The 27,871-nt window shown below is 37.1% G+C and overlaps 1 protein-coding gene across 4 annotated transcripts; it reads right to left on the bottom strand.

The window, feature by feature from the left end:
• Positions 1-91: 91 nt before the first annotated feature.
• LOC116254104 (protein unc-13 homolog) lies at positions 92-22,694 on the bottom strand. Of its 4 annotated transcripts, XM_031629212.2 has the most exons (28): positions 22,411-22,691; positions 22,232-22,335; positions 21,535-21,629; positions 21,250-21,425; positions 21,048-21,112; positions 20,139-20,433; positions 19,407-19,473; positions 18,930-19,083; positions 17,135-17,302; positions 16,931-17,041; positions 16,578-16,787; positions 16,388-16,489; positions 15,689-15,919; positions 13,775-13,849; positions 12,544-12,612; positions 11,441-11,626; positions 11,180-11,338; positions 8,751-8,843; positions 8,395-8,466; positions 5,921-6,038; positions 5,362-5,540; positions 4,708-4,792; positions 4,316-4,429; positions 4,134-4,240; positions 2,983-3,060; positions 2,807-2,902; positions 1,810-1,905; positions 92-510 (listed from the first exon to the last, which is right to left on the bottom strand). In XM_031629212.2, the coding sequence occupies exons 3-28, from the start codon at positions 21,546-21,548 to the stop codon at positions 346-348; spliced, it is 3,285 nt and encodes a 1,094-aa protein (XP_031485072.1). In that variant the 5' UTR covers positions 21,549-21,629; positions 22,232-22,335; positions 22,411-22,691; the 3' UTR covers positions 92-345. The 4 variants fall into 4 exon arrangements, with proteins under 4 accessions (XP_031485072.1, XP_031485087.1, XP_031485063.1 ...); XM_031629227.2 differs by lacking the exon at positions 22,232-22,335 and having other exon boundaries at positions 1,810-1,889; positions 22,411-22,694; XM_031629203.2 differs by lacking the exon at positions 22,232-22,335 and having other exon boundaries at positions 22,411-22,690.
• Positions 22,695-27,871: the final 5,177 nt, after the last annotated feature.

The raw sequence follows: 27,871 nt of genomic DNA, 5'->3' as shown, positions 1-27,871 counted from the left end.
AAATTATTTCTTTTGCGTCTAGCACCTAAATTTCTCGTATCTACCAATTTTTCTAAAACTGCACTCAGCATGGCCATAAAATTGTACAACGTTGTGCTGCTTGTGCTCACAATATACTTGAAAATAAGAAACACTTTTTGTACATCTACAACCACTGTCAATGGATTGGCATGGCTTACATACAAACAGGGTAGGACCCAGGGCCTCGTAATAAGAAAAGAGGATAAATAGAATAACACAATATGCATACATAAATGATGCCTACACAAAATACAAAAACAATATGTATTTCAAAAACCGTGCTGCCCCATCCATTAGAATATATGCTACAGGAAATTCACATCTCTAACTGGAAGAACTGGGGATCTTATACTGCTTTTTCAGGAACTGAGATGCTTCCGTGTCAGCTCTGTGGCACAAGACCCTCAGCAAAGTTTCGGTATCGGTCCCTAGTTTGCTCCTGTTTCCTTGCATGCTAATGGCCTTCAGATCTTCGATAAGTTCGCGTGTCTGAAGAAACATGATAAAGCGACATTACAGTTCAGCCTCACCCAATGACACTGTTGACATTCGTAGTTGAGATAGGTCATGACGAGGGGTTAATGGATAAGCATAAAGATCCAGAAATCATCGTCACTTTCAGATATTTCAATAAGCCTTACGTAAACCAACAATAAGAAAAGGACAAAAATATGTTTTATGTCATGCTTTTAGAGCATATCTTGATGCGCTGGAATGCTGTGGTCTGAGGGGTTGAAGCGTTCCCCACAGTGCATGGTACCACACCAGTGCAAATAATGGACACAAATGTGTCATGCTGTCCAACATGCTGCATTCAAGTGCATGAATATGGTGTGCAGAATGCCAAGGAACAGAGGCCTCCATTTTAAAATGGGGTGTCCGCTTTGCTGCACCTAAACACAGACCAGAAACGGTACGTGGCGTGCAGCGCAGTTCGTCAAACGCAAAGAATGGGAATGCATCCTTAGTGGTAACAAGCTTGTTGAGTAATATGAATTATGAAGCATGTTTTTACACCACGCTGCTAGAATAATAATTCTTTCAAACTTCAGCTGGTTTCACGATACAGCTAATGCCTACTGAATAGACCTAAAGTTTTAGCCCTAATTTTTCAATTATACTTTGTTTTCTACCCATCTTGAGTGCGAACTCATTTTCACCTCAGGATAATAAAGATCAAGCTTTAGACGGCTAACACAATCAGGCAAGCTGCAGCACCTATAGCTTGGGTTTTTCAGCTTGTTTACCAGCGCGTAGCACATACCAATCTTTGTGGCCGATTCAGCTTGTTGCATCAAAAGGCGTAAACCGTTGTCAAGAGTATTGATCTTGGGGTTATAACAGCAGAGGGTTTTATAGGTGGCAAAGTTGTTCTTTTCGGGAGAGCAAATCTGAATATTTTTTTTTAAAAAGAAAAAGATTCTAAAAATTAAGTAAAAATAAAATAAAATACAAACTAATAAGACGTAAAAAATAACTAGAATAAGATGATAAAAATAATTTTTAATGATGATAACAACAACGATAAATAATTTAGTTTAAGGTTAAAGTGCAATCCATGATGATATTAACGTCAAAAAAGAGAAAAATGAAAAACATGGGAAAAAAAGAGGATAATTTTTTATTTTTTTTGCAAAAAAGTGTGCTTTTATAGAGTTTTTTTTTTTTAAACATCAACATCACCTTTCTCCAGAAAAGACATGATATCTGTGACAATGGTGTAAACTTCAACGCGTCAATCAATGGACGGCAACTCTGCACCACTAGGTGGAGATAAAAGAAACTAACCTCAAGGCCATGTAGCTTAATGACCAGCTGCACACGTACCGCCAAGTTCTCAACCTTCCCACGTGGCAAACCATCACCACCTGAAATAAAGAATTCCTGCATGTACAGAAATGAATGACTAATAAAAGCTGCAGGCAAAACATACTTGTCAAGAAGTCTCTTCTTGATTGACAGAGAATCGATGATAGATTGAAATTGTACCAAAGAGACATGAGACTTGGGAGTAATATGATTTGACAAACAAAAACCATGTATAACTTGATTGGAGGAACCTAATATTGCCAAATAATTATTTCAATTTAGGCAGATGGCTGTGATAAAACTAGTAAGCCCATGCTTGCAAACAAAGCACCAAAGTAAGGGCCCACATGAGTTATCCAGTCCTAGGACAACAGACAAGATCATCAAATCAAAGGAACAATGTAACTTTGAGTAAACAATTACCCGACTTAAGTTGAAAAACACTAATGCTGTCATGCAAAATAAAACATCTAATAGTCAATTTTTGACGAACTTGGATGCCATGACTACCTTTAGTAATAAAGGTTGGGGACTTTGCCCTAGCAGGTTGATTACCAAATGGAGTGGGAGTCCTCAAGCCCACAGCAAAGAAAGACAGTTCCAATTCCCAGTAAAACTTGGGAAACGAAATTGAGTTTTATTACTACTAAAAAATCTGCAAGGTCCTCATTTCCAAGTTGATGTACCACAGTAGGAGAAAGTTGCATAGATGTACAACCAACCATTTTGTACAAAGATGAACTTGTCTGTGCACTAGAAGCACAGGTGACAAGCTTGAATACAGTTAACTCAATCAGAACCAGGTAACTCAGGTATTATTAACAAGGCCCAAGCCAGCTGAGGCACAACTAGAGAGTCAAAACCCCACTTGCCATTCTTCATTGCATATGTCCTTAGTTGGATTAGTAACCATAACTGCATAAACCACCAAGTTCTCCAATGCTTCAGGGGAAAGATTCATTGCTAAAAACATTACCTTTAAGATTTCAAGATCTTCTTGGAAAAGTCTAGCATCACTTTGGAAAAAGATTCGCAACGGACCACCATCAAGTAAAACTCGAACTAGTCCTGCCTGGCAAGAGTGGCACAATTTTGTGAACAAAAGTACGTTTTTCTTTTTTAATAACACAAAAAAATACACGACTTTCAGACCAGCGATGCATGAAGAAGCCCAGATACAAGCCTGTCCCTAAGTGGCTCCATGATAATATCACAGAGTTGGATGAGCACCTGAAACAAACAGGAGTAAACTGAACAAAAGGAAACATAGAAGTGGTGTTTTATTTTAAAAAGGAAAAGAAAACACAAAAACAGATGCACATTATTGTCATTGTTGTTATCAAGGTAAGGCATATTTACATAGGATCAACTTTTAATCTTTCTATTGCCAATTTCTCAATTTGGCAAAGAGAAAAGGAAACCAAAACATGTGAACCATCAACCAAGGGAGACACAAATTGTTTGACATAGTCAGATCACCTAGTCTGCCTGCCAAACTTTCAAACTGTGTGGTTCTTATTGTCTCCACACCCTTTTCAGTTTTAAAAAGGTTATGATGCAACCAGAGTGAGCAAAATTCAACCTATCACAATATATCAGCAGAATGACCCTCTAGAGTAAGTTTCAACATTTAGAGGATGTGTCCTCGGTAAACCAAATCAACAGTTAGATTTGGGCATCTATCCACGATTACATCTGAACAAGCTCAACCCAGTCCAGCCCATATAACTAAAATTTTTTCTAATGCTTATATATTAAAGTAAATTACATATGATATGAAAGTTTCATAGGTAATCAAGTCAAGTTAAACTCCAAGCAAAATATATACCAGACCTGATCAGATATTCTTGTGTTTGGAATTTGGATCAATCTGAAGAATTGGATTATCATGCCCATACGAGTACTAAGGTTTTTGTTGGCCAAGTATGTAATAAAGGCTACAGGGACCTTTCTTGCAGAGAATTCTATAATTTCACAAAAAGAAACAATCTCTTGACAAAACTGTATACATTATCTACAACTGAAAATTCTGACTACAAGTAAATGGAGATTAGCTTGAGCATATACTACTGAAAATATGCTATCATTTTTCAGGTGATTCTTAGTAATATTGTAGGTACACTGTTACAGCAAAAAAAAATTGGCAGGATTATGTAATCTTTCCTCCACTTGATTTGTAATTTAATGAATACGAACTTCACAAAACCATCTTTGACAGAAGACGAGAACTTGTGAACTTCATTTCTAACATGGGTGCAACTAGCTTCAGGAATTTATGAGAAATAACAAAAGATACAGCTTACCCCATCAAATGATTCAATCAGTGCTTCCAACCTGGACTGAGAAGCAGTAGGTTTATACAGCCCATCTATGAATAGTTCCCTTAAATCCCAGAAGACAATCTTCGTTCCTGAAGAGGTAATACCATGACTTGACTGAAAAAGTTGAGAATTTTTGCATAGAGTGAACAAATATGAATACTTACCTGTGAACTCACAAATTTTGTCTATTGCTGCATTTATGTCTTTCCTTGTTCCATCAAATGCATCTGTTTGGCCGTTATTGAGATCACTTCTTGACAAATCATCAATTGTCCTCTCTAGATGAAAGTGAATAAGAATATTATGTAAAATAAACAAACAAAATTGACAAAAAAAATCATCAGTTGACATCATTGACATGCCATCACAGTGCACATAAATGCCGCAAAACAGACAACACCCTTGTATTGTAAATACTATAAATCAGACAATACACTTTGCACTTCATCTGCCCTAGAAAAAAACTAATAATTCAGCAATTCCTAGAATAGTGTGCATAGTTGCCAGGGTACAGATGCAACCAATGCAAGCTAGGCTTAGTAGCTCAGAAGATTACTAGCATTCAAATTTTCCTGAGGCGCTTTACTTGACCATCTCTCTCGGATGTTATCTTCCAATTTGTTCAAGTGGCTGATGGCATACTGCAGTCATCAAAGAAACATCATGTCATACAACTTGTATTTGAATGCAGCAAAGAATAATGCAAACTTGAGGTGACTGTTTAATGCATATCCAACTCCTTTGTGCAATACAATATGTCGATGTCATGCTAAAACATTAAATATAAATATCAGAGATTCAGGACTTCCTTAAAAGTTAAAACTAAAAACTGGCTGCACCATAATAAATAGCTAGTTGGCCCATCACCAGTTGGCACTCAGCAGCTAATTGGAGCTAATGATGGTTTCAAGAAAGCTATCTAATAGCAGAGCAAAAAAAGATGAGAGAACTAGTCCTTTCCCCCACCCCCACTCCTCCCCATCTTTATTCCTTTTCACAGAATCATCAGAACAACATGTCCATGTTTACATTCTATTTGAGATGTGATGCGTCCAGAAGCTAATCACTTCCCAGATATAGTTTATTTACACAAATATGTAGCCCATGATAATCTGCATACTTAAATGTGTAAAACATTATAACTAGCTAATCTTGAAGCAGAAGATGAAGCATTTTCCCCACAGCATCTTAATAAGAAGAGTGCACTCACATAAAGAGTGTTCAACTGAACACATAGTTTGGCAGTGGAGAGCACATTGATTTGGCTAGATCTCCGATGATCAGGCATTCGAGGATCAATCAACTCTTTCTTGACAAAAGCTTTAATCCCAGATTCTTTTTTATACCGCGTAAGGATAGGCAAGGGTGGTATCAAATCATCTTTGTTTCCTGTAAAATGACACTTCGTCTCAAAAGATGGAAAGTAAATTATAAAAAAAAAACACTTAAAATATTAATCTTCTTTTCAGTATAAAGAAGCATGAACTCTTATATCCTAGAAAATTGAATTTGAGATTAAAGCCTACTTCCTAGTTATGAAATTACAAAAAGTCAAGTTGGTTTAATTAATGAAAAAACTGAAATAATAGCAGTGGAGACTCTCAACAAAAGCAACCTAATTAGAGAACCTAAACAAGTTTAAATTATTATAGATCCATATTCCAACTTTCACCTAGAAGCTGGAGAGAATAATAAAAGCAGGATTGCGACAGGCAGAACTGAAGATGACAAACAGGCGCAGTAAAATGTTAAGCAAGAATCAAACTCACCTATCTGGTCAACAACATTCCTTGTGTAAACTTGAAATGCATTATCAAGACCACGGAAGAGGCTATTCAATTCTGTGAGCCTCATAGGCACTTTCAAGGCAAAAAACTGATCAACCGTCTACTTATTAAGAAAAGAAAAAGATATCAGACGGATGAAGACATGAAAAGTTTTCTCTTATAAAGCCTGAAGTAAGCAGAACCAACATTGTACTTCAAGAAAGAACATTAAAGAAAACATGCCATGCCATTGCTGAATATGACAGTCCAAGGGTGTTGGCAAAGAACATTCAAGAGCACACGAGTCAAATGTAGGAGAAAATGATTAAACAGCTGCAAACCGTCTCCCAGAGAAAAACCTGCTGGAAGCCTGGGAGTTGATTCTTTCCATTAGAAAAATAAGATATGTGAAAGTTTCACCTCTAAAGTCAAACATATCAAGGAAAAGAATATCAATCCCATGACCAAAATCAGCTACAAGATTTTTTCTTTTTGTTATCCACTCCAATACAAATACCATGAACAGTACAAATTAGACTTGTTGCATCCTGTACCATGTCAATACAGGAGTCCACAGTTGTGGAGTATTGATAACAAGACCATTGTGCATCAATACACTTCAAAGGCCAGTAACTTCGGAAGAAAAAAAAAATGGAATTTGACTAAATGTAAGGTTGAAATGCTGAATTTAGGACTGTTCACGAAGTATTCCCAATAATTATAAAAAGCTAAAATAATTCATAAGCATACGAAGGATGACTTAACCTTCAGCAAACAGGCAAATTTGGGGGCATGGAAAAAGGACTCCACATGAGTTTCCCTCAACCTTTAACAAGATAAACGTGAAAGTTCAAAGTAATCAAGGCAAGTTTTGGAAAAGGTGTTTCAAGCAGTGAAGGAAACCTAAGTAGTAAGTTCTATTCAGAAAATTGTCAAGAACACACCAAAATATTTAAAAATAAAATAATAAAAACATGTGTAATGCTATTCAACAAACCCGAGTTTTTGCACTGTCAATAAAAAAGACCTCCTGTTAATTGAACCATAGATTGTTCACTAATTACATTAGGTTAATGAGATAGACTTATTAAATTAGCATCAATGTAAAAAATAAAAACTTACAACCGACCACTCAACCTTTGGGCTAATAACAAATGGATCATCATTTTTTGCACCACAATAAATAGGCAGTCATCTTTTCCAAGAAACTTACAGATGACTCCTTATAAAAAGACATTAAAATACATCTGCAATTTTACCATTTAACCTTCCTTTGATTTTTTTTTTTAAAATAAAAATTAAATTAAAAAATCACTAGCACCACTCTCCTGCAAGGGGTGACTAGTCACCCATCGATCTCCACCAGATGGTGAGGATTGGAAAAGCAGCATCCAATTCCTAAACAGACAGGGTCTCACTCGCTCCTTTGTCGTTGTATTAGAACAACGATGGTCAAGACACTCAATCCTTGTTGTTCTGGCAAGGGTCGAGCCATTGCCCTTGCCCAACAATATGGTTGAGGACAGCTCTCACCTTCGCTGCTTCGTTCGACAACGAGGGTCGCTTGGGGCGGTGAGGGTCGGGTCATCCTCAACCCTTGTTGTCAAGCAAGGGCGAGGGCTCGATCCTTGCTGTATCGATGAGGGTCGAAAAAGCAATCCAGATGCCGCTGCTCGGATCCTTTCCATCCTGCCAAGGTTGACAGGTGGTCGCTGTTGCGCTTAGCAAAGCAAGCCGACCGTGACTTTTTCTATTTGTCTTTTTTAAAACTAAATTATTTAATATTTTGTTTTTTTATTTCTAGAAGAAATAAGTTCATATGAAAGATTAAAAAATAAACTGCTTTTACATTTTAATGATTTCTTACAAGAAGAAGTTGTCTGTGAGTTTTTTGGAAAAGTTGAGAGCCTATTTGTTGTAGTCCAAAGGTTGATGACCTATTTGTTATTGGCCCAAATGTTGAATGGACCTTCCTAATTTTTTTTTTATAAACAAACATCATGTTGATTAGTAAACAAACATCATGTTGATTAGTTTGTGTTAGCTTCTTAAGTGATTTCAAGGTTGCTTGAGTTCATTTTCATTTTGTTTCAAGCTACGCACATCAATTTCCTTTTTCTTACTTTAGCTTCATTATTACGCACATGCAATTTCCTTTTTCTTACTTTAGCTTCATTATTGCTTCAATATCTAGTTTGGTAACTTTGCTAAGAATCTAAAGGCATAACGTCAGTAACTACAATCCACAATGTTCATTTTCTACCATCCATAAGCACCACTCACAACAAAACACACACAAAAGGAAAACCATAATGCTTACCAAATTGTCTTGCCAAGGCGAATGTCTCTAATATTTCAACACTGCATCTTTCTTATTTATACACATTATAAATTGGAATATCCATCACACATAGCACACATGTATACATGCACATGTGTGCATGCACATACACACACAAGGGTAACTGTGGATATACCTCCTCTATGATCCGATATACTTCAACAATTGAACTCCCATGGCGCTGTTGAGGTGATAAAGGTTCCCATTTCTGAAAATATTGCAGCACACATTAACCACAAGAAGGGAAAATGGAGAAAGAGAAGAGAAAGCAAAAGAATATTGACAGAAAATAGACACTGCACTTAGTTAAATCCCAAGAATGAGGAGCAGCCAAAGAACATACAGGAACTCCATCCAGAATAATATTTGTTGCAACATAATGATCGTTTAAACTTTGACTTTATACCCACAATGCTGGTATAAAGATCTCAAAAAAGAAATGAAGTGTTGTGTTGATTAGATCCACTAAAGAGTTTGTATACTGCAACTCACCTCCTGCTGAATTGTTCTTTCAACCCACCCTAAAATCCTTCCCAGTTGGGAGTTTACCCAACGCATTACCAGCATTCCTGATATTGACTCGACCTACCAGTACATGCAAAAATCAAAGCAAAACCAAGGTTAGAAGGCATACAATGACTGTGACAGGCAATGAAAAGGAAAACCTGGCATGGCAAAGAAGAATGCGCCGAATGAGAGAAGGAAATGGATAGAGGTTAGAAAATCACAATAGAAATGACTACTACTTAAGACATGAACAGATGAACTCAAACCAACAAACATGCTTCCTGCTACAAATTGCCCATGTTCAGAGTACCGGATTAGGATTCCCAACTGCATATGCTTATCTGACGTTCAACGGTTTACTCATAGTAGTTAGTTTCTTTTAGGTAAGCCACATGGTTGAATTCACTATTATGAGTCCATATCCATCACTACGCCTGAACAACAAGCAAAGCAGCTCGAGCTTGACTAGTTAAAGCTCAGCATGAGCATGAGCTTGAGCTTGAGCTCAAGCCGGCTCTTTTGAATTTAAACTCGAGCTCAAAAATAAATTGAGTTTGAGTTGTCTTGACTAAACCCAAATAAGCTCGATTCTGCTCGATGTAATGTATATAAATCACAATTTTATTTTATGTTCAGTAGATTAGGTTAAACAAGCCTAATAAAAAATCTTGTCATTTAATGGGTATTGCTAAATGAGCCGAGCTCAAGCTTCGACTTGGTGTACGAGCTCAAGCTCAGACATTGTGAAGCTTGACTTGAGCTCAAGCCAAGCAATCCCGAAGTCAAGTCAAACTCGAGCTGGCCAAGCTTGGGCTAAACTCAAATCGTGTTGAGCCGTATCCATGACCATATTTTTGACACCAGTATATTTGTCAAATAGTATCTTTCAGTTCTGTTGTATGCTCTTTTCTCTCTTTTTTTTTTGATATAAAAATGTAAATGGATAAGGTATGACCAAGTCAATGAGTACACCTACACCACCTTCCAAGAGTTGGGACCAAATAAGTGGAATGCAAGTTACTTGATTCTTTATTATAGCTTTGACAAAAGAAGTTTAAAAATATAATACCACGAGAACACGAATATGACCCCGGTTTTTTTTTTTTTTTTTTTTGCTAACTAGACAATGAATTAAACAGGTTGTTGAAAGAACACACTATTGGCATAACGCCAAACTAGAGCACACATGCACAGCAGAAATGTCAACTAAGGCAAAATTTTCCCAGGATTCTGAAAATTGAAGAATATTCCATGGAACACTATGGGGCCGTTTGATGGCCAGAAACATATTTCTGGAAAAAAAATTCCAGAAATATATTTCTGGAATTGAAGAACTGGAAATATTTTTCAGTTTTTCCAAAACCAACTTGTGTTTGTTATAAAGGAAATATTTTCCTGAAAAAAAAATTCTTAGTTTGGTGGAAATGGTGAGGAAGAACGAGGAAGAAGGAGGGAGGAAGAAGAAGGACGCGAGGGAGGAAAGGAAAAGAATGAGGAGGAAGAAGGAGGAGGAGGAGGAAACTGTCTGCTGAAACCCTCACCCAAACCGTCTTCCCCTCTTCTCCTTCCCTCCTCGCTGTGCCCTCTTCTCCTTCCCTTCTTCCCTTCTCCTTCCTCGCCGTGCCCTCTTCCCCTTCCCTTCTTCCCCTCTTCTCCTTCCTCGCCATGCCCTCTTCCCCTCTTCTCCTTCCCTCCTCGCCGTGCCCTCTTCCCCTCTTCTCCTTCCCTTCTTCCCCTCTTCTCCTTCCCTTCTTCCCTTCCTCTTCCTCCCCGTCCATTCTTCCTCCTCCCTCCCTTCCTTCTTCCTCCTCCCTCCTCCCTCCCTTCTTCTCCTTCCCTTCTTCTTCCTTCCCGTCCATTCTTGCTCCAATGGTCCAAAAAATATTTCTGCAAAAATTTTTCCGGAAATATATTTCCGAAATCACCTCTAACGGTCCAAAATTTTTTTCCATGTTTGATGGATTGGAAAATTTTTTAAAAATTTAAAATAAATTCCCTCTGCTACAGTAGATTTCCTGCCCATCAAACGGGCACAGTACAAAATTAAGAACCACAGAAAATGTTGATTACAGCAGATTATATGGTTTCCAAACAGGAGATACACATGTAAATATTCTTCAGACCAAAAAATAAAAGTATCACAATGGACTTCCCTCCAGTATACGAGTCATAGAAAATGAAGCTCTAAAACTAGATTCAGACAGAGCATTTCCGAATAAATTGAATAGAATTTCCCAACCCAATTTCAAGATTTCTGGAAGCTCTGTGGAAAAATGTTTGCAGACCTGTTCACTTCCCAAGGGAAGCAGTTAAAAGATGAACACAATCATTTAAAACAGAAAGTACTTAGTTGGTAAGGACCGTAAGGTTATTGCTAAATAAGAAAGAAAAATGTATAAAAGAGGAAGACTTACCTGGTAAGGGGTTATCTTTTTTTTGTAAAATTCATCAATCATTTCATCTTCACATGAAGTCACAACTACTCCCATCATATACCGCTCTAAGTTATCAGCTGCTGAAAATACAGAAACCACATCCTCCGTAAGGTGCTCAGCTCCATCTAGAAATGGTCTCTGATGGGGAAATGCAAAAAAATGGTTACTAATGATTAGGAAACATTATTAATATTTCAAGAAGCCAGAGACGTGGTGAATAACAGAGAGAGAGAGATATACCAAGCGGCCTCCATACAGCCGATGAAGCAAAGAAACAGATATAGCAACAGCTTGTGGATGCCAGCAAGATAATATAGGTGAGAACATGGTTGACTCTTTCTTTAAAAGTTTTCTCAATTCTTCAGCAAGCAATGCTAAAGGATGCTCCCTGGTTACTTCTGATGCATCATCAACATCCCGTAAAACCTAAGAGTAACAATGAGCATAATGCAAGCATCATATAAGGCTGAGATGGACCCTAAGCCTGAAGACAGTTAAAAATCACACAAGGAATATACTTTAATTGCAGAACTAATGCCAGAAAGGAGTTTTTTATAACAGAGAAGCCACTCCTACGTGGACACCTATCCATGCCCGTAACTTGCCTACCTCTATGGGTCAGTTGCCAAAAGAGTAAAAATCTGAGTCAAGGCCCCTACAGCACAGAACTTTCACCAGAAAAAAAAATGACCAAACTCTAATGCATGTGGCATATACATATATATTCTAAATGAATGGTCCATCAAATGTATGAAGGTAGTAAAGATATGGTTAGTACATATATACAAAAAACACGTTTAGATGAGGACTTCTTTCAATTTATTGTGCTTTTTTGTATCTAATCCAGGCAGTTAAATGAAAGAATTCAAAACTGGGTACACTGTTGTTAACCCTTCAAAAAGTTGAATGCTTTTTTATAACATTTTCAATGGAAATAGCACTCTCCAACTACAAATTCCAAAGATGCTCAATTCTGTCAATACATTAGGAGGTTCACGGTTATTCATGGCAAGAAAAAAGATATAAATGACTAACATCACTGTCTGTATCAGTCCAGGAAACATCATTATCACTCTTTAGTAATTAGAAAACCATAAGAAAACTGATATGTAAGTTGCATGTGAAAGAATGCTACACCCTTCCTGTTTAAATTTTGAGTCTGAGCACATAAAGTTTTTATATGATCATGTGCTTGCATAGAAGTTATGTAGATACAAGGTATTTGTTGCTTGTGTGCTTGAAGAAGCTGCTTCGTATTAGAGCTTACAAACACCTGCACCAGGAGCTGCTACAGGTACTCCACAATGCATTTATATGCTAATGGTAGGAAAATAGTCACTTACCCGTGTAAATGCATACTTGATAGAAGAAGAGATGTAGCCCTCAACCTGGTCTCGATCTGACTCCCTCCCCTACACACAATGATAGATGAAAAACTGAAGTGGAAAAAACGAAGCTGATACTGCGACTTCAAAAGATACCCCTATACTTTATTTAATACTTAAAATCATTAACATAAACCCACTTATGCACATTTTTAGTTGAATTATAGAATATGAATTTGTAGATTTTCCAACAATAAAATTGTTTATGAAAATGTAAAAATAAATTCATAAAGCAGTAAGAATATATGAACCAATTCATTAGCAGCCAGAAGGAACACAAAACAGGTATTTTATATGCATTTGCCTGATGAAAATTAAGAGCATTTCTGCCACTGAGGCAGCAAAAAATTTCACATTTTTTTAAAAATGTAAGGAGTGCAAACTGATCAGATACTAGTTAATGAAATACATAAGAAGTCAAACTCATGTCAGAGTAGGTGAAGCCAAAGAAAGGACAATCCCCAGGCTGAAACCAATCCATTGCCATCCCCAGCAAGCACCGGTTCGCATCAGTAAGAAACATCTACTGATAGGTGGAACAAGTGAAATCCTATGTTTTAGATGGTTGACAACGGGCTGTTATATGTTTTGGTCCCTTTGTGCACCTAAAACATTCAATAGTTTTTTCGTTGGGATTAAAATTTATTAGTAAACTAAGCCAGAATCAATCATATGAAAAGGCCAGATGTTATTTTCCTCCATGAAGAAAAAACTCGCAGAGGCTAATAGGAAAGTGATCCACTATCATATGCAAATGATCCATTTCCCAATGGTAACTAATAGTTGCATACTTGAGAGAACTCGCAGATGCCTACGCTTCCCCATTGGACAGCTTTTCATATTAGACATTATCACATAGAAATATTTTTCCTAGGGGAAAATTAAAGGTTGATATAAGGCTGGAAGGTTTCCAATCAGGACTGCCTCCCAAAACAAGGGGCCTTGCCGTCAAACAGGGAGGCTGACAAAGTCCGCACAGCTGTACAAGAGCAATCATTGTCCTTCATTGCCATAGTAATTGAACATAACACATAAAAGTATTGCGGAGCAAACAAAGCAATGTCAGGTATCTTGATACCTGATTCATCTTCTTAAACTCCTATTTCTTATTAGTAATTCAGGTAGTCATTCAACAAAATGTATAATAGCAGTACTGAGCGAACAAAGCAATTTCAGCCATCATGTATACCTGATTAGCTTCTTCTACTAAAAGCCTCCTAGTAAGTACTGCAACACTTGCTATTCCCTCCATCGCACCAGGGTGCTGTAAAATTTATAGGAGAATTACACATATAGAAAAAGCATTTAACAGAGACATCAGCCATGTAACTAAAGAAGAAACTCTTTCATCTTATCCATTAAGATGCCCATAACTACCATGACAGAAAATAATGACATAAACACAAAAATGAAAAGGACAGAGAGTTTTCTCTAATTGTGTTCATAATTCATTTTCGAAGAAACAAATTTCAGAAAATGACAGTCGAGCACCTGTGATACCAGATGTTAGCCGTCGGCTAACAGAGCTGTGATATAACTCACAAACGCACTCAATTAACCTAATTCACCACTGAATTAGAGCCAAAAACTTCCTCAGCACGAGAAAGGATCCATTTCATTAAAAAACATAACATCCCTAATACAGTATCAGTCCCTTTATATAAGAGGGAAAATGGGTCGCCAACTCCTAAGACCCGACCCATACTTTATTAGCCGCGCCCTATACCATTTCTAATAAGACTGTTCAGGGTCAGAGGCTAACAACCGGCCTCAACCTAAAGAAGAAAAAAGGTGAGCTAAAACGATAATCCACATTTAATATGAAAATTTTCAATTATAGTAATAACAAACATGAAAAACACTCACAGACAATAAGTAAAAATATGAAATGTCAGAAAAGATTTATAAAAGTGAAAATGAGCAACCATAAATCCAGAAATATCACGCAAAAATATCAAAAACTTAAGTTCTGCCTAATATCATAATATTTTTTTTACTCTTTGTCGCCTGAAAACAAGTATTCAACATCCTATCCAGAGAAAAAAGGAGCATATTTCCTAAAAAAAAGAAAACTCTAGAAGCTAGAAATTTTGAAAAATACTGGCTGCCTGTATTTACATGCACTACATCAGGGCGGACCCATCCACATGGACAGCATGAATCAGTAAAAAAATCAATACGCACAGACACATTCGTTGTTCATATGTACTTGGTAAAAAAATATATAATGATTATTACTCTGCATCATGGTTAACCTTCATGATTCCGTTAGAGAAGGGGATACAGTTTGCAAGTATACTTTCTTTAAAAGAACATCTGATTGAAGTCACTAGCCCATATGTGGTTCCTTAGGGTCTTCACCAATCTTTCCCACAAAATAAAGGAAGATAATGATTGAAGGCATTTGGGAAACTAAGAAGATAAGATATTAAAACTTTAGAAACTTACACAACTAATCTACATGCTTTTTGGGCAGAGCCAAATGTTTGAAGTTTCTATGCCATAATTTTGAATAGAATAGTAAAAAAAAGTCTCATACATCTCCTCAAATATCCTGCTATTTTGTTAAAAAAATCCATATACATGTTTTCTATCATCTAAAATTGCAACAACCTAGCCCATTCTTACATGGGCTCAGGCTGCCAGTTTAGCAAACCCCAACCCACCCCCTAACAGTTTTGGTTTCTCCCTGAATGAGCTATGAACCAAGACAATCTATCTTTTAGCTAGCATTCTTATAAATCCTTCAAGATATTTCACAATCATAGATATAGAATTAAACTTTCAATTTCATTCCACTCAAGGCACACACATCTATGTGTATAGGACCCCAGATCCAAGTGTTGAACCAGCTCTTATACCAATTATAACAACTCAGCCCACTCCCACACGGGCTCGGGCTCCCGGCTTGCCAGATCCAAAGCTGCCCCTAGCAGCTTCAGTTCCTTCCTCCAAGGGGACAGGAACAAGCACAATCTATCTCTTAATGGCTTTATTATAAGTCCTCTAAGATTTCTCATAATCATGCTCAATATCTTCCTGTATTTGATGACCATCATATTCAGAAATACAATCCACTAAGTTATTGTAAACAGAGGCTAACCTCAGAAAAATGGCAATGATAATCCTCCAAACGCTTATCAGCCCACCGCTTTATAGGTGACAACACAGAATGCATAAATGTTAATTCTTGATTCCCTATTTCTCCTTCAATTGAAGAACGGAGGCCTTTCAGATATAACTTTTCCTGCATACTTCGTTGCTCTTTTAGTGGAATCTTTCTTAGCATTTCAGTGGCATGTTGTAGAAGCCGTTGTTCACCAGTTACGACAAACTGTTGACAACAAAAGCCAATATGGAAACCACTACATTAGTTACAGTAGAATCAAAAGAACGTGACAGCAAAAGGAACATAAATTGTTTCAAATGTTTGCATAAAGAACAACAGGATTGATAAAGGCAAAAGAAAAACACTTCTCAGCAATTAATGTCATGCTTGAAAGTTTCATAATTCAAACTTCTCAAAGATAATAATATGGCCTCTCAGTATTCATGATAACAAATTCAATGTCACTAAAAATAGGGCCTCATAAAAATATGAATTAAAACAGATGATATTTCCACCAATTTCTACAAAGCTTTGTTTGAGAAAAAGAGAAAGTCAAAGAAATAAACCTTCTTTCTAGAAGTTTCATTTTCAAAACATATCAGTATGCAAGAACTTGGATACTGCAGAACACTGCAATAACTGAAACAAAAAAATCATTTCAACAGAAGAAAAAGATATGTTACAAAGAGATACCTGCCGAAATAAGACCCAAGCATAGCATGTACCATGAATAGTCTCTGTGATTCCTAGAATTCGCCAGGTTGATTTCAAGAGTTCAAGAATTGCTCCTGCTTCCTGCAAAAATGAGATGAGAAATAAAATATTTGCAATTAGTGTTGTTCAGCCAACTAACCTTTGCCAACAATTTCAGTTCGAAGCAAACCTCAGCAAGTTTTCCCTCGTCCAGTATGTCAAAAACACTAAATAGCAGCTTCTCATATAATTTAACATTGAGATGGTAACCATCTGCCCAGTGACAGACATCACCTGTAAGATCACCACGTGCAGGCCTCTCAGCAAGTGCAAGGGCAATATCCCTCAGAGATCTGAGACATTCATTTCTTTGTATTTCACCTGCAGAAGATGGAAGAACCTATAATAGAGAAAATAAAACAGAATAAGATAAAGCAAAAACAATTGCAAATGCATTGAGCAATTGAATTTGGGAAAAAAGGAGTGAATATCTCATGTAAAGTTAAAGAAAAGGGAAATATTCAACTATATAGAAGGTTATACCTCAGATTCTTCAATCTTTGCCAAAAGTACTGTCAAATCACTTGGTTTATGGCCTGACTCAACATATGGTACCACAGGATGGTGTAGAAGCCCTTCTTCAAGTACATTAAACTACCAAAGAAAAACAGAAAAAGCAAAAGTTGACTCCTAGCCTGGAAAAGACGATCTTACAGCTACAGCTTGAAGAATCCACATACCACAAACCTGCCTTTTCTGCCATTTTAGATATGATTTTTTGTCAGAAAAATCTGCCTGTGAAATACAACACAGTAGTTCTAGTGGAACCAAGAGGGTGTCCATCCTTTTCCCAATTCTACCATTGAGTGCATGAAGAAAGCCTTGCCGTGTTCTGACATCCATGGCATCTGAAATCTGAATAACCAAGTGATTGAGAAAGGAGAGAAAATAGCCATACATGCATCAAGAATAAAACTGAATGCCAGCATATACTTGTTGAGTGAGAATTAAACTAGAAAGAGTCAAAGACATACTCAGCAAGCTCTGAAGCTCAGTCTATCAATATAAGGGTGTGCTGCTTTCATTGTGAATCTGAGATCCATGATAATCTGAAATCACCACGGATCTCAGAGAGATGGATTTAAGGTCAGAACCCCCCCCCCCCCTCTCCCAACTCCGGCCTTAAATCTATGGTTTTTTACCTATAAAGTGGATTTAAGATTCACACTACTACATATTGGACACCTTTTAATGCAGCCTTGGATCTGAGACCCGAGGCTATCAAACACTACCTCAGTGAAAAAACAAAAAAAGAAGAAAGGGGGAGGATCCTGGATGCCTACTTGATGAGAAAAATGACATAGTAAATCAACTTAGTTAGAGAAGTGGTTGACAGCAAGAAGAATTAGATACTTCATCTTTCAGTAACACACTCGAGTCATTATAGCAATTCACAATTCCGTGAAATGAGTATGTGTAGAATAACAGGTACTCCATGGTCCAGATTTGGATCAGATGCAGATCCGACCCATATTCTTAAGGTGTTTGTAAACCAAACTTCATTTTTGTTGTGGATCTATGAACAATTTTTTTTATCTCTAATCATAATGCATTATGTATGAATGCATAAAACTATTTTGCTTGAATTTTGTGGATCACTGTAATTGAATACATATAGGCCATGAATGGGTTAAATTTTTGTGAAGCGTTATATACATACACGTGTGTGTGTGTGTATGTGTATACATTATATATATATAAACGCACATGTGTATAGCATTTTCTGAAATTTCAGTATCATACCCATACCTAATATGAGTTAGAGTTAGCTTTTTCATCAACATTTTGGGACTTTTAGATAAAAAAAAAAAGCAGCAAGATTGCAAAGCAACAAAATTAATCTGACCAAATGATAAGAACAAAATCATAACTGGTGGCTACAGAACAAAAAAATCCTACGGTAATATAGACCATCACATGTAGGAATATGTACAAGTACTAAAAATAACATTATAAATAGATTAGGGAGGAACCAAAAACTTATGAACAAAAGTTTAGATGCAAATTGGTGCAAAAGCATAGTTTTCACATGTGCATGTGTGCTGTACACAAAAATGTTTGCAATTTATCAAGCAAGATTCTTGCTTCTACATAATACATATAGAGCCATGCTTCACATTTTAAATTTGTATCAAACTTATGATAGATATTGAGCTTTTATAGAGAAGGAAAGAGATTCGTCAACCAACACACTTCAATTTCTGGACCCAAGCACCCAATACTTTAACCAGGGAAGCTCAAACAGATGAAATATTCCAGCTCAAATCATCTATATAGCTACTATTGCTGCATATAAGTCATAATTGTTAGATATACAGTAAGAGAAATCAAGGCCTAGAATAGCTGCTCCAATGTCCAAGATGGAATACTTCACTGAATCCAAAATAAAGAGTATGAAACAAGTCATTGGCATCTCCCATAAGAGAGCAAGGCAAAAATACTTGCCAAGAAATAAAATCACTGTACTCCATGGTTTGCTTACCTCCATTTGCACACGTATTGCCTCCAAAAGTACAGCCAAACCTGATTCATGTGAGGCTTGGGATGCAACGGTTTCACTCTTACTGCGAGCAAGCTTCCTTAACAATTTTGATTTCTTCTCCTTCTTCTTTTCCTTAGATGGCAGAGAGAGACCCCTGTAATTGAAACACCGAATATAAACATCTAATATGACATGCATAAAAATGAGATTATATGCAAAAGAAGATTTCTATCAGATATTCATTCTGCAAGAAATCACAACCCAATTATAGAACAAGAACTATTCAATCACTAAATGTTGTTTTGCAGGAAACTAGAACCCGAGAGAATCTAATCAAGAGCCATCAATCAATTAAACATGCGGTTTTCCACCACTAACCAAATGGATGCAAACCAAGAAAAGGACTGCTGGTTGAAAAGTTTGATCGACATTTAACCTCGGAAGCAAAAGAAAGTGCAAAGGATGTTGCAAATGTACCTTGTAGCTCCTACAGAAGCTAAGAGAACCTCATATGCTGTTTCGCGAAGATCATCATCTGTTATACCTGTCATCCATAAAGCATGTTATTACTTGGATTTGAAATTTAGTAAATATCTGCATCATTTTCACAGCCAAATGAATGGTTTCCATTAATTACAAATGTATTATGTGAATCCGTCCTTATACATTACAATCACAGACATCCAATGTAATTCAATAGATAAAAACATCAAAGTAACTGTCGGTATTATATATATGTGTGTGAGTGTGTGTGTGTGTAAGGAATCAGCTGGACAGACCAGTCACAGTTATGTTTATGTTTTTTACTCTTTTTCTTGTAAAATCAACTATGAATGTGACCTTCGTAACTAAAACATTATAAATCCATCTACAAATGACATTTTTAAGTGCGTGACTAAGATTTATAGAAGTATAATAATCAATAGTCATAAATATTTTAGCTTATAAAACTCATGTTGTAGGTCAAATACAATTTTTGTGTTGGTTTTCATAGTTTTAGGCAAAGAGAACACATCTATATAATTAGTTTTTAAAAATTACAAACAAAGTATGACTGGATGGACCATTCTCCTGCTCTCTCTCTCTCTCTCTCTCTCTCTCTATATATATATATATATATCTATATATATATATATATATATATATATATATATATATATATATACATATATATATATATATTCAACTTGAAGTGGATGGCTGACATACCTGTTGAAAATGGAGGCAACTCAAAGATGAGGTCACTTGCATCATTTCGTTGACGTCTTACAACCTTGAGTTCATTAAGTCCTGCATCATCATCTTCATCATCAAAATCCTCAATGTCATCTATTGTTAACTCCTGAACAGGTGGGGAATGAAGTGACTGTGACTTTGTCAGATTTGCCACAATAGCTGCTGGCACGGTATGGACAGGAACTGGAGGTGGTGCCCGTGATGGAGGTGATCCTGAGAATTCTGGCCTAGTAAGTAAAAAAAATTCTTCTGCTGACCCGCCCTTTATCTGCAAGCACAAAGATGATAAATGACTGCACTATGCAAAAGAACACACAAAGCAAACCAAATGCTTCCAGACTGAAAACTGAATAAAAACCATACGGAGAGACTGTAGGAGAAGAAGCATCACACCCTGGAAGGAAGTTTTATATCCATCAATATGAAAAAAACACCAAAAAAGGGTTTGATTTGAAGGAAATATTGTAAAAGAAAAGAAAATAGAGACAGTCGCAGGACTAGCTATGTTTATTGACTGGATGACTTCAAGACCAATGTAACACAGTCAGTGCTATCTCAATTTGAACCTCAAGCAGGACATAAGCCTGTCTAGATTACTTCTTCAGCTTATTGGGGAATGAAGTACACATATATATACACACACATGTATGCACACACAAACATAGAACATTACTTGTTTGTTCGTTTGTTTGTTCACAGATATGTTTGTCTAGTTATCTACCTATAGGCACTTGTTAGTTTTTATCCATCAAAATACTTCATTTAAATTCTTCAAATAGATTGACAAACTAGAAAAGACTACATATCCATTAATTAGAACCTGGAAGTTTGTGAGATAATAAGAACTGCGACAAGAGAAAAATAAGTGTACAAGAATCTCACAGTCGCTGGAAGGATGACTTTTTCATAATGATCTCTGATTGCTTCTGATAATTCCAGCACATCTCCTGTAACAAGAGCAAGTTCCTAAAAGCTCAAGAAAGAAAAAGGAAAAAAAAAAAGAAAAAAAACTAATTGCAATAATTTTTTTTCTTTCTCTTATGGCTGCAGAAGTTGAATCAGTATAAATCTTTTGTCACCTAACCTTTTTTGGCACAGTTAAGAACATAATCAATGCTGACTTGGTCCAGGTCAACATCATCCAAAGAAACAGCACCAGGAGGCATCACAACTCTCTTAATCAAGTTCCCAGATAAGATAAAATTCAGCAGAACCATTCGATCTCGCCGATAACGCTGGATCAGCTCCAACTGCGATTGCCTAAATTCACCAATCAATTAGGCCAACTCATTAAATGACAAATACAATTACAGGAGAAACTCATTTTTAAAAAATATAATATAAAATTGAGCCAGTCCCGTGACTATACTCTTCCATCTCCATAATCAATCAACAGCTCCAAGCAACCAGAGCCGTAATCAGTTATCTTGATTGCATCAGATAGAACGCTGATGAAGCAGACACCTAAAATTTAGAAGAAACCAAAAGAAACTTCAGAAAACATTATGGATAACACACACAATGTCCAGACAAGACAATTGACCGATGTTCAATTTTTTGACGCATTTTGTCCTCGCCAACAGACCACCAGAATAGAAAACAGATCTAAAATTTAAAAAATGAGTATGAAATTTTAAAAGAAGGATAGTCAGCCAAGCATAAACTCCCACCAACAACATAAATGGCAAAAATCAAATACGCAAATAATCAATAAACAGATCCATTTCGTCACTGTCAGTCTAATTCATAGATCGGGCCTGTAAAGGCCTTAGGCCTTAACTGAACCGCACTCAGCAAAGGTCACTGTGATCCAGAACTACACGAATTTCAGCCGGTAATTCGAACCAACAGTATCGCATATTTCCTGCGGTAAGCTCTCTATCGACAGGAAGCACCCAAAAATAAAAAATCCACAGACGGCATCGAACCGCGCAAGAATCTGAACAAGACTCAATCTGCGGGTAGACAGAGAAGCCAGTTCCGATCAAAGACTGCAAATGTTGTCCGATGATCGCTGGTTAAGTCATGGAAGCCGAAGCTGACGAGACCAGACACTCGAGCCATACCATTTAGATCCAAGAAACCCTAAATCAAGCGAACAGAAAGCGTAGGACCAATGCTGCATGTTCCAGCAACACACACAAAATCCCGATTCGATCAAAGTCACACACTGCAACCACGAAACATACAAGAAATTCAAAGCAAATTAAACAAATAAACTGAATTTTTACGGCATCCGCAGTACCTTGACAGATATGACAGATGCGTATCCGCCTCCCGTGGCGGCAGACAATGAAACGAGCCGGAAGAACGGTAGACGACGATGACGACGACGATCTAGAAAGAAAGGTGAAAGCTAGAAAAAGAGCGTGTACATCATCCGCGGGGTTCAAGATTTCGGTGTGGGAGTCCGAGGGAAGTCCACACTGGACATTGGAAATTACCTAAATAGAAGTAATTTCCAATCAAATGACGAAAACAAACTTGAACTGCCCTCGTAGGCCTCGGACCTTTCGTCGGTTCTCCACTTAACCACCGCCATCGACATTCCGAGTGCCACTGTGCCAATGATGTTGTTAACGGACAAGGACCCGAATAAAGACCGTCACCCATCATGTCCCAAGTCGGATTGTACCTTTCCACCATCACATCCAGATTCTTGCGGTCTTAAGATATACATTCCAAACCAAAATGTAACCCAGAAATAAATGTTTCTCTGACTAAAAAAGACTGTTTGATTGTGAGAACACCATGTTCCAAGAAATGTCACAGACAGGTGCACTGCTCCACCTTGTGTACTCCCTGAAGTTCACCCGTTCCATATTCATAATTAGTTCAATAGGTCAAGATAGCAGTTCAAAAATTTCCCTTCCGCTGTCTTTATGCCATGCATCTTATGAGGTTTCCTCTTGACAGAATCAAGAGGCACTATTGGGGTTTAACATTGCTTACTGTTTGATAAACCACGAGTGCCACCACCAGTTCTCATTTTTTTTCGCTTTTCATCCATATGTATATATCATTTTTCATTTTATTGATCTATAATTGCTTTGAATTGTAAAAATGTATATCCGTTGATTTGGTTTTTTTGATGTGATACCTTGAACCCTTTCTATATATGCTGTGAGACAGTTGCCCACAAAGGACGAAATAGACATAACACAAGACAAATGCCAAATCGGCTTCTGGCTTTTCAGATTTATATCCAAATCCTTGATGTTTTAAGGTATACATTCCAAACCAAAAATCTAACTCACAAATAATTGTTTCTGGTGACTCAAAAAGATGGGGTTTGGTTGTGCAGAACACCATGTTCCAAGAAATGTCACACAATCACTCACAGTACTACAACAATATCATTGAAAAAGACATGCAGTCTCATGATCCTTTATTCCATATAGTGAAGCAGTGTCAAGAAATGCGAAGACATGATTGCGAGTGCCTTATGTCATACGTACAGAAAAGCTAATATACATAAAAAAGCTAATATGCATGCAGAATTTCTTGCTTCATAGGCCTTTCAAGGATCTTTTAGAGTGACCATTCTTACCAATCCACCTAGTCATTTACATCGATTGATTGAGGAGGATCCGATTGGTGTAGTTCGACCTCGTGTTATAGTTAGTTAATGCGGTTCTAAACCGCTCCTATATACAAAAAAAAAAAAAGGACCTTAGTAACTCGTTTTGCAACATGGTTGAATGCATCCGTCTGCCACACAAACATGTACTGAAAATTCTTGGTAGTGTGGTGTCTCGTTTTCTATTTGCACATGTACAAATGTAGATAAAATCATCCATTTTCTCGTGGACCTTTTCTCTCTCTCTCTCTCTCTCTCTCTCTCTCATCCCAACATACTCATTGTAATTTTCTAAAAATATTTTATATTGTCAAAGCTTAAGCGACGATATTTCTTGAAAATTCGTTTTTGGGTATCATGAGGTATGCAGCTTTACCAATCTCGTCCTGGCAGTATTTAAACAGAATATGTTTACAGCAAGATTTCAACATAATTTATTCATCTTGTTCAAGTTATGAAAGCCAAAGAAAATTTCCAAGGAACCGTCCTCGTTGGGAGTTCCCCTTTCAGAGAAAATCTTGCCATCGGACCATCGTATCAATTAGCGTAGTGAAAAATGGTATCGGCTTAAGGCCGAAATGTATTGTTAAATAAGATTAACGTCTATCACCTTTTTTTTGTTTCACAAGTTAGAAAATAATCCAAAATATTTCAAATTCAATGACAAACAAAAAGACAAATAATTTAATAAAAAAACTAGTATTGACTTTTATCATATGAATAGGGGCTAATACAATGCTTAATTATCAACCGATATGCTTGGATAAGGAGAGATATTACGCTAGGTTTAAAAAGGCCTAACGCATTGCTTGGAATCAGGTTGAAAATTTGGTTTCAAGAGTCAAACCAATTTTTTATACAGAATCCTACTTTCCCGTTCTCTTCGCTGATATGATAAGAAGATCAGGTTTCTGAAACTTCAGGGAGAGAGCAATGTTTTCACCCTTTCCATCTAATTCACTTCACAATGGTGGAGAAGTTTCACCATTTTCCGGCCACCAGTCGACCAGAATGATATCGTGCCTATACCAGTTTGAACTACCTTGGCCAAAACTCAACAAAAGGATCCACCTTTCTTTTACAGACGACTGCCAATATATAAAATGGAAAATGAATTGACCAGGGCCACTTTACATGGGTCTTTTTTGTTTGCAAACTCAAATTTTGAAATCCAAAAAGAAAGAGTTAAGTTCAAGTTATTTGCAAATTTAATTTCTCCAAAAACCTGATTTATGTGCAAAACCTCGCCTGTTCCCTCTATCATTCAAAGGGGGCCAAAAACACCGTTGGTGCTCCACACCATTCTTAACAATCCATCCTTGTAAAAATAAATTCTACAAATTTTTTTTTTTGCTGGCTTTTGGTTTCTCCCCCATAATTCATTTTGCTTGACAGACAAATTAATGTATCCCCTAACTAACCGTTGCCAACAATTTCCTCGGCAACTTTTCACTGGTCTAGTATGTCAAAAACACTAAATAGCAGCTTCTCATATAATTTGACAATAAGATGGTAACCATCTGCCCAATGACAGACATCACCTCTAATATCACTCCCTGCAGGCCTTTCAGCAAGTGCAGGGGCAATATCCCTAAGAGGTCTGGAGGCCTGAGGCATTCATTTCTTTCTATTTCACCTGCAGAAGATGGAAGAAGCTATAAGAAAGAAAACAAAACAGATAAGGCCAAAACAATTGCAAATGCATTGAGCAATTGAATTAGGGGGAAAAATGATTAAATATGTCATGTATAAGTTAAAGAAAAGGGAAATATTGAACTACTTACAAGGTTATACTTCAGATTCTTCAATCTTTGCCAAAAGGACTGTCTGACTCAACATATGGCACCACAGGATGGTGTAGAAGTCCTTCTTCTATTCTATTTAACTACTAAAGAAAAACAAAAAAAGCAAAAGTCCACTCTTAAATTGGAAAAGAAAATCTCACAACTACAGCTTAAAGAATCTATAGACCACAAACCTGCCTTTTTAGCCATTTTAGGTATGATTTTTTTTTTTTCAGAAAAATCTGCCTGTGAGTCATTCTTTTCCCAAGTCTACCATTGAGTGCATGAAGAAAGCCTTGTCATGATCTGGGCATCCATTGCATCTCAAATCTGAATAACCAAGCAATCTAGAAAGGAGACAAAATAGCCATACAAGCATCGAGAATAAAATTGTCGGCCAGCATATGTTTGTTGAGTGAGAGCTCCGAAGCTCAATCTATCAATATAAGGGTGTGTTTCTTTTACTGTGGATCTGAGATCACCATGGATATTAGAGTCGTGGATTTATGCCCGGATAAAACCCCCATGCAACAAAACAAACAGCGGTGGGCGCATCACCAGTATACCGTACAACGGTGAAGTCGATCACCGCTATGGGTCCTAGTCACCGCTGTAGATCTAAGTGGAAAAGGTCGCCGCTATTACGGCTTTACGGTCCGATGGCCGTCCTTACCGCTATTTCACTATACAGGCGATTGGTATCATCGGTGGAACCATGTGTACCGGTGGCACAATCACCGCTATAGGCTAATACCGGCGATGTGAATCACCGCTGTAACTACAGTTACTAAACCGGCACAAGAAAAGTAATAACGGTTTTTTTTTATGGCATTCCGGACAAATTAATATATCCCCTACATATATATATGTTTCTTCTTTGATGTCGACCTAAACAGCTCTAGCCTTGATTCCTTTGAATGCATCTCGACTCCCAGTTCTACGTTATCAAGTTTCGCACCCTCTGTGGTCGTACAGATACTTTCGTAAGGGAGATGCAATGGAAGGCATGAAAAGGGGAGGATACTTCAAGGCTAGGGTAGATGGCAACTGAATATAAACAAAATTGAAGGAACTCATACAACAGCAATCATGTCATTTGCGCACTCCTCATTGGCATTGGCCGTTGCATTGGCAAGCAATCATGTCATTTGCGCACTCCTCATTGGCATTGGCCGTTGCATTGTCAAGCACATAGCCAATTGCAGGGTCAAAGGCGTTGGAGTAGAAGATTGGCGATGGAGGTATAACTTTAGACATTTTGGCAGAATGCAAGGCCTCCATTTTAAAATGGGGCGTCTATTTCGCTGCACCTAAACACAGACCAGAAATGGTACGTGCCATCTATGGCATGCAGCGCTTGTTGAGTAATATGAATTACGAAGTATGTATTTACATCACGCACATAGAATAATAACTCTTTCAAACTTCAGGTTTCACGATACAGCTAATGCCTACCAAATAAACCTAAAGTTTTAGCCATAATTTTTCAATTATACTTTGTTTTCTACCCATCTTGACTGCAAACTCATTTTCACCTGGGGATAATAAAGATCAAGATTTAGACAGCTAACACAATCAGGCGCTGCAGCACCTATATCTTTGGGGTTTTCAGCTTGTTTACCAGCCCTTAGCATATACCACGCTTTGAGGCTGATTCAGCTTATCACATCCAAAGGCGTAAACCATTGTTGTTTAATGATGATAACAATGATAAATAATTTAACGTGCAATCCATGATGATATTAACGTCAAAAAGAGAAACGAAAAAACATCGTATCTGTGAGAATGGTGTATTTTTTCAAGTGTGTTTTTTTCAGCTTTTTTTAACATCTCAACATCATTTCTCTGGAAAAAACATTGTATCTGTGAGAATGGTGTAAACTTCAAAGCGTCTATCAATGGACGGCAACTCTGCACCACTAGGTTTGAGATAAAAGAAACTACCCTCAAGGCCATGAGAAATTTTGCATAGAGTGAACAAATATGAATACTTACCTGTGAACTCACAAATGTTGTCTTTTGCTGCATTTATGTCTTTCCCTATTCCATCAAATGCATCTGTTTGGCTGTTATTGAGTTAGCTTCTTGACAAATCATCAGTAGTCCTCCCTAGATGAAAGTGAATAAGAATATTATGTAAAATAATCAAACAAAATTGACAGAAAAAAAAAAATCATCAGTTGACATCATTGACATGCCATCACTATGAACATGAACGTTGCACCCTTGTAATGTAAATACTATAAATCAGACAATACACTTTGCACTTCATCTGCCCCAAAGACAAACTAATAATTCAGCAACTCCTAGAATAGTGTGTATAATTGCCAGGGTACAGATGC

This window comes from Nymphaea colorata, chromosome 1 (genome assembly GCF_008831285.2).
Source record: "Nymphaea colorata isolate Beijing-Zhang1983 chromosome 1, ASM883128v2, whole genome shotgun sequence".
NCBI classification, from domain to species: Eukaryota; Viridiplantae; Streptophyta; class Magnoliopsida; order Nymphaeales; family Nymphaeaceae; genus Nymphaea; species Nymphaea colorata.
Note: the sequence above shows the minus strand (reverse complement) of the source record. Positions and strands in the feature narration are given on the sequence as shown.

Excerpts from the sequence above, each read along its gene's own strand:
- LOC116254104 (XM_031629212.2), bottom strand. Across the intron at positions 6,039-8,394 it reads TATATCGGATCATAGAGGAG|ACGGTTGATCAGTTTTTTGC; the intron begins GTATATCCACAG and ends CTTAATAAGTAG. Across the intron at positions 5,541-5,920 it reads GAATGTTGTTGACCAGATAG|GAAACAAAGATGATTTGATA; the intron begins GTGAGTTTGATT and ends GTCATTTTACAG.